This window comes from Galeopterus variegatus, unplaced genomic scaffold, assembly GCF_000696425.1.
Source record: "Galeopterus variegatus unplaced genomic scaffold, G_variegatus-3.0.2 Scaffold6338, whole genome shotgun sequence".
NCBI classification, from domain to species: Eukaryota; Metazoa; Chordata; class Mammalia; order Dermoptera; family Cynocephalidae; genus Galeopterus; species Galeopterus variegatus.
The window spans coordinates 44,738-56,955 of NW_007732449.1; the positions used below are offsets into that span (position 1 = coordinate 44,738).

The 12,218-nt window shown below is 41.0% G+C and overlaps 1 protein-coding gene across 1 annotated transcript in view; it reads right to left on the reverse strand.

Annotated features, from left to right (window-relative positions):
• The window catches only part of USP43 (ubiquitin specific peptidase 43), a 79,439-nt gene that overhangs the window by 35,916 nt on the left and 31,305 nt on the right, over window positions 1–12,218 (reverse strand). The window contains exons 7-10 of the mRNA XM_008590728.1: window positions 10,469–10,604; window positions 7,979–8,114; window positions 6,561–6,696; window positions 3,804–3,915 (exon numbers count right to left, since the gene is read on the reverse strand). Coding sequence (XP_008588950.1) covers window positions 3,804–3,915; window positions 6,561–6,696; window positions 7,979–8,114; window positions 10,469–10,604 — 520 coding nt within the window. The remainder of the gene's footprint in view (window positions 1–3,803; window positions 3,916–6,560; window positions 6,697–7,978; window positions 8,115–10,468; window positions 10,605–12,218) is intronic.

The following is a 12,218-nucleotide window of genomic DNA, read 5'->3' on the forward strand; positions in this document are numbered from 1 at the left end:
TGCTGACTTAAATTAGACTCTTCAGTGGCACATAAATTACTCAAAAAATGTAATCTTTTTTTCTATAGTGTATTTTGAATATTCCATTAATAATTGGTGTTCAAAATTGAGATATATAAAGGCTTCAATTTTTTTGCCAAAGATTTACACACTATACCTTTTAACAGTGATCTAATACTATATTTAACATGTTAAATCTTCCCCCCAAAATGAACAGTGTATTTAAATAAGAAATGTTTAACTGGAACAGATACTGGTACAGTTAATGGAAAATAATTCAATTATGCTCATTATTAATAGGTAATTTAACCTACTTTATTAAGAGGATTATCATCACCACAATGAGGCAATTATCTAAAAACAAGTTAAGTATATCTTACATACCACATGCAAAATAAATATTCCTATATTACAAAATAAGCCACATAAAGAGATACCACCTTAGTTTTTATTCTAAAAATATACATTTTATCATATTCTAACATTTCTGAAATTAAAGTGAATCTTACAATCAGTGACATGTTTAAATTGAAGATGCCTGTTAAAAATTCAATGGAACAAATAACCCAGTTCAAAAATGGGGAAAGGGGCCGGCCCGGTGGCGCACTGCTATAGTGCGCCGCTTGGGAAGTGCAGCGGCGCTAAATTTCCTTCCAAACCCTGACAGAGGTAAAAGGCAGACATCTTTGCCTTAAAAACATTGGGGAAACAAAGGTTGAACTATGGCAGGGGGAGAAGAAAAAAGTACTATAAGTTCAGTAAAGAGAAGCAGCGCATGGGGAGACAAAATGACCCAAAACATGCAAAGAGCTGTGAGTCGACTCCATCAGCTGTGTCAGCCCATGTTTGCAGGGAGCAACGGGACATGAAGTCGGTAGGTAAACCTGAGCCTGCTTGTAGAGGGTCTTGAGTGTGAAGGTCAGAGAGTCTGCAGGTCTAACTGGACTGTATCCACACTCTAGTTGACCTATGGCTTCAACAAAGAGAAAACCAGTGCCTGGGAGCGAGCTGACTGCAGGGGCTTGGCTCAGGGTTGGCCACGTAAGGGGATACGTCCTGATGAGAATGTGAACTTAAATCTGGGGGAGGAAACTCTTTTTCCTCTGTCACCCCTAATTGAGCCTTGCTGTTTGGATGGCGAGGCCATTGTAACCAGGACACTAACATCTGCATGGAGGCAGCTTACCTTGCCTGCACACAAAGAAATAGTGCTGGCTTCACACACCCAAGTTTACAAAGTATCGTAAAAAAAGTGAGCCATGGGCTGGCCCAAAAAGGAAGGAAATTCTGACACATGATACAACATAAATGAACCTTGAAAAAACATGACACTTAGTGAAATAAGCCAGTCACAAAGGGACAAATAATATACAATTCTAGTCATATGAAGTACCTAGAACAGGCAAATTCATAGAGACATAAAGTAGAAGGGCAGTCACAATGGGCTGGGGGAGGAGGACATGGGGAATTGTTGTTTAATGGGTATAGCGTTTTTGTTGGGGACATTGAGAAAACTGGGGGTATAGACAGTGACAATGATTACACAACATTGTGAATGTAATTAATGTATACTTATGAGCGGTTAAAGTAAATAAATGTTACGTATATTTTACCACAATAAAAAATCAATGGGGTCTTCATTCAAATAATGGAAATATAGTTCTTAAATTTGTCACTGATGACCTTGGCAACAACTACAAAAAAATTAAAATTTCCTTCCAAACCCTGACAGAGGTAAAAGGCAGACATCTTTGCCTTAAAAACATTGGGGAAACGAAGGTTGAACTATGGCAGGGGGAGAAGAGAAAAGTACTATAAGTTCAGGAAAGAGAAGCAGCGCATGGGGAGACAGAATGACCCAAAACATGCAAAGAGCTGTGAGTCGACTCCATCAGCTGTGGCAGCCCATGTTTGCAGGGAGCAACGGGACATGAGGTCGGTAGGTAAACCTGAGCCTGCTTGTAGAGGGTCTTGAGTGTGAAGGTCAGAGAGTCTGCAGATCTAACTGGACTGTATCCACACTCTAGTTGACCTATGGCTTCAACAAAGAGAAAACCAGTGCCTGGGAGCGAGCTGACTGCAGGGGCTTGGCTCAGGGTTGGCCACGTAAGGGGACATGTCCTGATGAGAATGTGAACTTAAATCTGGGGGAGGAAACTCTTTTTCCTCTGTTACCCCTAATTGAGCCTTGCTGTTTGGATGGCGAGGCCATTGTAACCAGGACACTAACAGCTGCATGGAGGCAGCTTACCCTGCCTGCACACAAAGAAATAGTGCTGGCTTCACACACCCAAGTTTACAAAGTATCGTAAAAATGTTCTGGCAATGATCAATTTTTTTCCCCCGTAATTCATGTAAATTAATTCTGCCCAGCAAATTGGTCATTTTTGTAAGACACCTTTTCCTGTCTTCTATTCTTAGCTAAGGAGATCCATTTTACAACTTTCCAGACATGGTCACTTCATTTAATCTCTTCAGTTCAGTGTTGCAATCTGAATATATCCTTTTCAAATTACCATATTGAGTCAGTATTTAGCATAGTATTAAAAGAATTATGGGTTAAAAGGGTGGGCTAGGCTGGGAGCCTCACAAAAATTTGGAACACATTATTCCTACAGAAAAGTATGCCCAACCATACATTTACCCATGAACCTTTGGAAAAGCATCCATGGTTGAGTTGAAGGTTGCCTGTGTTAGAATTTTTCTGGCCCCACCGACGGCTTGATCAGTTTCTAAAACTGAAATAACTATAAAGGCATAGGGGCAAAAGTGTATGTATGTGAGCAGGTAGAGAACGAGGGCAGCTGAATTAAATGTTCACATAAAAGTGGTGTCGTCCACTTTCAACCATCAGTAGCACAGATTTGGGGAGTGGCTGAAGCTATCACTAGATATTCTGACCTACTTGGAGAGAAGTTGGAGTTTCTAACTTGGGCACAGTGCAGATCAGTTTTGTAGTATATTGGAAAAAATCCTTTGGAGATAAAGGCTGGTACAAATGTAGTGAAGGTCTTTAACAAATATTTGATATACATCCTAAATCAAATGTATGGTTTTCCCTGAGCAGGAAGGAACTTGAATTATAAGGAATCATCTCTGAAATAAGTTTGGTACATCTCCCAGATGAAAAGCTCTTACTAAGAGAACATAGTTAGGGGTAAATGAGATTCTGGTGTTACTAACCTGTCCCTAAAAATTTTAACATCTTCTGTGCCAGGCAGCCATTAAAATAGTTTGATTTTATAGCAGCTATAAATCAATGATTTTTAAATGTTGTTTTTATTTGGAAACTATCACTCTGAGAATAAATAAATGAACAGGGCAAAGAGGGGTTTTCCTTTGAGTTTTTATCTCCGTTTTTCAAAAACTAGACAAAACAATTTTAATATCTAGACTTTCATATGTAGACATATCATCAATTTTAAATTTCCACAGAATTCACATCTCAAGTTCCTTGAAATTTCTGATCTAAATGTATAAGTTGCAACTTATTACAATGTGCTGTCCTCTAGGGAAAACTATAAAAGCCATAAATATACAAGATTGAGAAGAATAATGTAAATGTTACTCTTTATTCTAATGATATTTTGCAAGATTTAACAAGAAAAAGCTCCATTCATGAAAGGTATTTTGTAATGTCACAGAGTAAAACACCACACAGGCTATAAAATGGTTACTTCCTTGCACATAGATCAAAGTCGTTTTATAAAACAGGGTGAACACTCTTCATTAACAGCAAATTCTTTTCCCCCTGGAACTACCCCTAGATCCCACCTCCCCACCACCAGCACACACATACTGACCTGTCCAGGAGCCTCACTCTTCATGAGATAGCTGACCTTACTGAGGATACACTGCTGGAGCTGGGCCCAGGAAATGGTCCTGTCTTCCCTGATTAGGAAAGGAGGTCCAAACCTGAAAATCCAAGGAAATGAGGTCATTCCAGTCAAGGAAACAGCAATCACATCCAACAGTCTCCTCAGTTCTTCTCAATTGGATCAGAGTTAAGAGCCATGCATGATACAAAATTGCCAGTCAGAGACCTTCGTTACAAAAGGAGACCCTGCAGTATAAACTGCAAAGTCAGACACTGTGGCATGAAGAACGCCCCCGATGATCAGCTGGCCTCCCCACAGTAAGGAATAAAAGAACATTGGAGCCAGAGGAAAGCAAGGCAGGGATAAATCTAGACGACACAATTGCCAGTTCTGTGTATCAGGAATATTCTCACAACTGGAAAGGTTTTCCATATCCCAACCCGACGAACACCCAGCAGTGAGCTTGTAGTACAGTGAACGCTGAATGCGCCTGTGGCTCTTGGTCCCAGCTCCACCCTGGACACCACTGGACAAATCACTGACCACTTATGTTTCCAAGCCACATCATGGAAGGTTATGAACGCTGAATGCGCCTGTGGCTCTTGGTCCCAGCTCAGCCCTGGACACCACTGGACAAATCACTGACCACTTATGTTTCCAAGCCACATCATGGAAGGTTGCACAAAGTTCCAGCGGGGTAAAAATGTGACACTGTTGAATAAACTTTGCTAAAACACAGCACAAATGTGAGGTGTGTCTAGATGAGCAGGGGCACTGTGCATCCACTGTTGTACGGACAGAATAGTTTATTTAACTAATCCTGTATTGTTAGGCATTCACGTTGCTTCCAATTTTTTATTTAAATAATGCTTGCTTATGGCAGAAACTACATATATTCTTGTTCAGACACCTTTGGGTGCACATGACCAATTGTTCCCTTAGGATAAAGTTCCCACGAGTGGAAGGGCAAGATCAAAGCTATTTATTCCCAAACTGCCCTCCAGAAAAGCCATACCAATATACCAGTGAGGCAGGTGCCTGATTCCCTGGCTCTTGCCCAGAAGAAGTATTACGAATTTCTAAAAATCCTTTAACAATCTGAAGGCTTAGGGCCGGCCCGTGGCTCACTCGGTATTTCTTCTGTGAACTAATGTTAATCTCTGGGGCTCATTTCACCAAGACCATTTATCTCATTAATTTGAGAGAGAGCTAGGTTTTATATGATGGATATCAATCCTTCACCTCTCACATGACATAAATATTTTTTCTCATTTGTCCTTTGCCTTTCAAATTTGTTTTCAGTTTAAAATTTTAAGTATATTCAAAACATCAGCCTTTTCCTTTATAGTCTCCTGCCTTAGATGTTAAAATAGCCCCCCACCCAAAGATATAAATATTCCCCTATATTGTCTTTAAATTATTTTATGGCTTCCTTTTCTATAGTCACCTTTCTTTTTTTCCCTTTTTTGTCTTTTTTTTTTTTTTTTTTTTCTGACCAGTAACGGGATCGCAACCCTCGGTGTCGCGCCCACACCGCGCTCAGCCAGTGAGCGACTTTATGTCCTGGGGAAAATTTCCTGTCCTTTGCAAGGTCAATATTTGAAACTGCAAGGCTTTGGAGAACCAGCCCCGGTGAAGTACATTTGCTTCATGCATACTCCACAAAACTGAATTGTCAGTGGCTTAATTCTTGAACTAGGTGATTTAAGAATTCAATTTATTACATTACATTATATCATATTATGTTACATATACAGTGATATATAATTACCCAGTTGGAAATACATGTTGTACAAATACACTTCAAAAAGTTCGTGGAAATCCAGTGCGCCACCGGGCCGGCCCGATAGTCACCTTTCTAATCAACCTGGAATTCATACACTTGAATTTATGGCAGGAGTAAAAAAAAAAAATCGAGTATTTAAAGTAAAAAGAAAGAAATCATCTAGCCTAGCTTTACTTATTGACTAATGTATTCACTGCCTAGTAATAGGAAATATACCATTTTTATTATCAAATGATATATACATACAGACACTTTGGCCTATTCTATTCCATTGATTTAATTGTATATTTTTCTGCCCATATCACAATATTTTAATAATTAAAACTTAATCCTGTTGTAATAAAACAAACTCTCTTTCTCCTTTCCTCCCCCAATATTTTCTGGCTATTCTTTCCAGTTTATTATTCTAGATATATTTTAGAAACATTTTATCAATCTAAACATTTCATCTTGGAATTCTATCTTTTAAACACTGTATTTGTACCATATAAGAAAGCTATTTGTTTTTGTACATTTATTCTGTAACCGGTCACTTTTCCCAAATAAACCCGGTCATTAGTCCTCATCACTTTCCAGTTCTTGGTTTTCTGGACAGACATAAAATCTACACCTAGAGGTAATTTTATCTCCTCTTTTCTTACAGCTACTTTCTTTTAGCTTGTCTTACTGAACTGCTAGCCCTCACAACACAATATAAGGTAACAGTAGAGACAATGATAATAATTGTTCCTGCAATTAATAGGAAAGCCTCTGACGTTTGATGGTTAAGGATGATGTCAGCTATCTGCTTAAGGCAGTTATTTCCAGTCCTCTTGATCAGAAAGTACCCTTCTCTCTACTCCCAGTTTGGGAATAGGTATTAAACTTTATCAAGTTACAATTATTCTAGACAGAATCCCAAGGACAGGTCTACAAATCCCTGACATCACATGAAAAAAGGACAAAGTTACACATACCTGCTAGCCTGCTGCCCTGACCCCACCAAGTTACAGAAGAGGATTGGCACCGTGTCCTCACTGTGGAGAGGTGGGGAGAGTCGCTGACCCTCCCGGGCTGCCAAGCGTGGGGAAACCGACAGACCCGACGGATGAGCTGGAAAGAGAATGTCATCGTATTCTTCAGGGAGCTGCTGTGCTGGGTCAGAACCTTGGCTTTTCTACAGCCCCTCCTTCTCTGAGCATCTATTAACCCCCAGTGGGAAGACCCCCAAGGGCTTCAGAGGGAGATCACAAAGTTCACGGCACTTGTGCCACCTGGCACATGAAGATCATATGCATGGAAGTGAATGTGCAGTTGTGTTCAGCCAATCATTTTAAAATAAGGGCAAGGATTTAATGAATACTTTTCAAAGCAAACTGAAAAATACTCCAAAATGATTTTGGTTGATGGTATGCCTTGATCAGATAGCCCCCAGAGTATCCACCCTCTTAGAAAGTCAACATAAGAAGTACACAGAGAAGGTGACAATCTTTACCACTGAGGAGGTAGAGGGACTGAACCATCCTCCTTTTCCAATCCATTCTGATATTTTGACTGTCAAGGAAAAGGTGTGCCACCCATGATTAAACTTGAAATGAGGACTTGTTTCACTGGGTTATAACATAGTCAGGTTGGTCAATGTCTTGTTCCAGATTCCCAGTGCCCAGAATCTCCCCGTCAACTGAAAGACCCACCAACACCCAGCTCCCACAGCCTGCTCCCTGTGCTGGCTGAGGACATGGGGTTAGAGCATAGGATTCATCTGGGGTAACACTGGCACAGGGTCCTTTAGAAATGGGCCTTCTTGACCAGCTAATTGAGCCAAAATATATACTGACATACAATGAAAGACTGTTGTTAGAAATTGTCTAAGATTTAGGAAAAACAAAGTTTAGGAAGTGGAACTATTAACAAAAAGTTATTTAGTAACCTCTTTGGCCATCTACTGCTCAAATTTGTAGAAGTTTTACTAAAAACACAGACCTTGAACCTTGAGTCCTGAAGACATACAGATTCCCCCAGCATCTGTACTGAATAGTGATTCTCAAAGTGTGGTCCCCAGGACCTGCAGCACCAGTATCACCCAGGAACTTGTTAAACATGCAAACTCTCGGGCCCCACCCCAGTCCTACTGAATCATAAACTCTGTGGGTGGGGCCCATAAATCTGCTTTCACAAGCCCTCTGGGTGATTCTGATATTTGCCAAGGTTTTGAGAACACTGTATTAGCTGAATGATTTTTAATATCAACCCTCTGTATATCAACTATCAGGGAAAAAAAGCCAGACAGTTCCAAGTGCTAAACTAAATGTTTTATGTTTTAGCACCCAAAGAGTATCCTCTCAAACCTATAACTCATAACATCCAAATAAAATTATGCAAAGCACTATTGTACCTGAAAGCGTCCCCTGGCCAGGTGACGGAGGGACTTGGAAGGCATACACATTATCTCCATCTGCAATGGTATTCAGGTCCTCCTCATCAAAGAAAGAACGCTGGAATCCATTGGGATGCAGTTCAACCAAGATCATCTGGAATGAGAAGGATCATTTTCCCTCTTGATTTCTCAAAGAGAACTTAACAGACAAGAAATCTAAAAGGGACTGATAGTCTTCAATCTTCTTTTTCACCTTTCCTTCCTTCTGACTAAGAGGCTACATACTTTTAGTAACAAAACACCATAGGGATAACAATCAGATAAACCACAGACATCTCAACTGAAACAAAAAAGAAAACTCAAAATCTAATGTTTTATACCCAGCTAAACTACCAGGGAAAATAAGAATAAAATAAAGCCTTCTTCAGATAAACACAAAAAAGTAAGTGTTTGCCACTAACAGCTCGACTGGGAGAACTTCTAAATAGTGTCACTAATCTTTTTCACATTATGTCATACATAAAAAATATTTTTATGAAACAATGAGGTAAACAGAAGGAGATGGTTTTGTGATAGACAAAGGAAAGGATTGCCTTAGGGGTCCTGGCTGCCCCGGATCCAACTCTGCTGCCTCAAGAGCTGAAGGAATCAATATCTCAACACACATAACTCATTCACAGCACACTGGCTGGGAAGTTCTCTTGCATAAAACTACATTTCGGGATTTAAAAAAAAAAAAAAACTGAATCAGAAGGAAAATTTGAGTTGTAAAAAGAAATTATGAACTAAAGAAAATGGTAAACATCAGTAAATGTAAACATGCATTGATTATAGAAAACTGTCATAACTATTAGTACTACTACAACTGGTGGGAGAGGGAAGAAGAGGTTCAAATAGTAGACGACAACAATATCTATCTACTCTAATATCTAAATCAAAAAGGTATAAGGAAAATTAAAGCATACCAAGATCCTGTATTGTTTGGGAAGATTAACATTAGACTTTGTTAATTATGTATGTTGACATCTTAATAACAACCATTAAAAGAAGAGAAATACAATGTATATGTCCCAAACCAGAAGAGATGGAATAAAGAAAAATTGCTCAACCTAAAAGCTGCAGTAAAGGAGGGAGGGAGGAAGGAATTAATTTCTATCTTCCTGAACAAACACATCACACCTCTCAAATTCCTGAAAACACATCACACCTCTCATCAAATTCCTGACAGTCCTACACTCTTAACTATGTAAAGTCTACCTCTCTCAGACTTCCCCCTTTTGAGCTTTTATTATTGCCATTTTTTTCCCTCAATACTTTCACCCACTGTCTTATTCTCTCAATAGGTCCCTATAGAGCACTTTCGAATTACAAAGCAACATACACACATTTATCCCCCATGCGAGATCCTCATAAAAATTTTACAAGGCAGTGACAGAGGTCAGAGGGAATGACTGGGTGGGAGCAGGAAGGAGCCCTCAGGGCTGAGGAAAAGGCTCAGTAGCAATAAAACAGACCTAGACATATGTAAAAAGTCAACAGACCACAATCTTAAGATACATACATTTTATTGTATAGGTGGTAGACTTTTATAAAAAAGTTAAAAATATTTCTGATGTGAAAAAAGCCCATGAAGCAGTTAGAAAAGTATAAAGTTTCCGTGTTGTAATTAAAGCTGCAGTTGCTGAATCACAATTGGAACCCATTCTGAGCCCTGTCCGTCCTGCCCTGTTGCTTCACACCACCATCATCGCTACCCCCACCCCCACCTTCCATGGGGACCCCTCGGTCACAGTGAAGCCAATCCCTTTACCAAGACCCCTTTAAAAAAAAAAAAAAAAGGCAGAACACAGCCATCCCATTGTCCCCCAAATCTCCTCTCTCATGTTAGGAATCCTCATCGCTCTCAGCAGTTTCTCATATTTCATTGATTGTCCCTTCAGGATCTTGGTTTATATTCTCAGGAATGAAAATATAGCATTTTCATAGTGTAACAGTAGCTCAGTACATAGTATAATAGTCGTACATGGTGCAGAACCATCTGGGCTCAAATCCTGGCTCAGATGCTTGCTAGCTGTGTGACCTTAGGCAAGTCACTTAACCCCTCAGGACTTCTTTTCTCCTCACTGGTAAAATGAGGATAATTGTCACGTCCAATTCACAGGATACTTGTGATTAAATCAGCCATGAATATAAATAAATATAAAGTTCATGACGTAGTACCAGCACTTAGTAAACAAGACTGACAGTTAGCGATTATTAGAATTATTAGATCCTAATCATCATCCCCTTCTTGGAAGGCAAAGGTGTCCTTTTCTGGTCATTCTGTGTAAATGCAGGGAGCAGTCAAGGACCTGTCATCACAGACACCAGGGACTACTAATCAAACAGAAACCCATGAGTCACTCTGGAGTCACCTGGGAACCACAAGTCAGCCTGAACAGCCTAGACAGCTGGCCCAGGCGGCACTCTGTCATCCAGTGACCAGGCCCCAATGCAATTCCATCACACCTCATCTGCAGGGACGCCTCCTTCCTCTGCAACCATCTTTCTCAGGGCTGCCACTGTGCTGAGGATCGGCACGGCCAGGCCAACCCGCAGGAACCGCTGACTCCTAGAGGGGAAGGCCAAGGTCACGCTCAAGAATCTGGAAAATAGGAAGGGGGCAACATCCTTAAGGGACTGATATAAACTGTCACCAACACCACGGACAATTAAGTTTAGCATTTAGTTAATCTCCGCTTCCTGGTTGGGTCCCTGCACTTTAGGTACACTGCCACTAGGGAGCAGCAGAGAGCCATATCTCCTAAACTGTCTAGAGAGAGAAAAACAAAAGGTATTTGATTAATAATCACCATGCAGGTCTCTGATCTCAAGGCTCTATTTGTGAAATAGATAGTCTTAAACAAAAACAAACTTTGGAGTTTGAAAATTAAAGCAGTCAAGCTGCTTTTCCCAGTACAAAGCAATACTACTCATGGTGTTCTTCCCTTAATGAAATTCTCCCTTGGGGCCAGCCCGGTGGCGCACTGTAGCAGTGCGCAGCTTGGGAGCGCGGTGGCGCTCCCGTCGAGGGTTCAGATCCCACATACAGACCGGTTCCCGCTCACTGGCTGAGCGAGGTGTGGGAGCAACACTGAGGGTTGCGATCCCGTTGCCGGTCCCGGTCTGGTACGGGTGCGACACTGAGGGTTGCGATCCGTTGCCGGACACGAAAAAAGACAAAAAGGAAAAAAAAAAGAAAAAAGAAATTCTCCCTTGGAAATCTCTGCTTCCACTTGCCACCATCTCTACCAACACACCAAGGCTCACTCTTCTGGCTCCTGTTTCTCCTGTTCGATACAGCAGTAAGTGTCCAAGTCACACGGCTAATTAAGAGAGGTGGGATTTGAACCTGGGCAGTCTGGCTCCAAAGTCAGTGGTCTTAACCACTGTGATATCTATCAGAGAGGGAGTCTCAGATCACATCTATCGGTAGACATTATTCAGTGGTGTCACTGATGACAGGATAAGCCATGTTATAGTAAAGCCAGCAGTTATACTTGTGTTGTAAACAATCAGCAGCCCAGGATTTCAGAGCACCAAGGGAGACAGTTGCCAGGGAAGCCTTTATGAAGATGTCAATGTCTTTGGCTATATCCTGAAGATGGAGGATGCCAAGAGGTAGAGGGTAAGAGACTTTGTACTTAAAAACGTGGGGAACACACAGAAGAAATGCCTCCATCTCAATGACAGCGAAGGCTCGCCAGCATTCTGTGACACTGACATCAGCCAGTTGTCTTAATGGCCACTGCTTAGACTGGGACTTCAGTGGAGCAGGCTTTACTATGTGCTTCTTACTTTTATAGAGTGAGCTCCACTGCACCTCTTCCCCAACCCTACCTCCATTTTTCTTTCTTTCCTCCTTAAAGAAATCTTTTTCCTATACCTTCACAAAGAAGAGAAAGGATTCTGAAATAAAGCAGGGAAAAGTAGGTGGCGACAGATTTTCCCCGGTTTGCCCCTGTCTGACCAAGTGGTACCGATGGGCCTATGCCAGTGACCTAAGCCCGGCAATGGTGCTGATAAACAAAAGCATTCCGCTCACAACTCCTTCCTCAGCTAAAGAAGGGACACAGTAACCTTTCATTTTAATTGTCACACTGAATGTGACCCAGCGACAAAACTGGCTTGTCTTCGAGAAATGCTGGCTCAGATGCAAAAGAGAGAAAATGACAGATGCAAGGCCAGAAGGTTCCCAGCATCGAGTAAGGATGGAAGT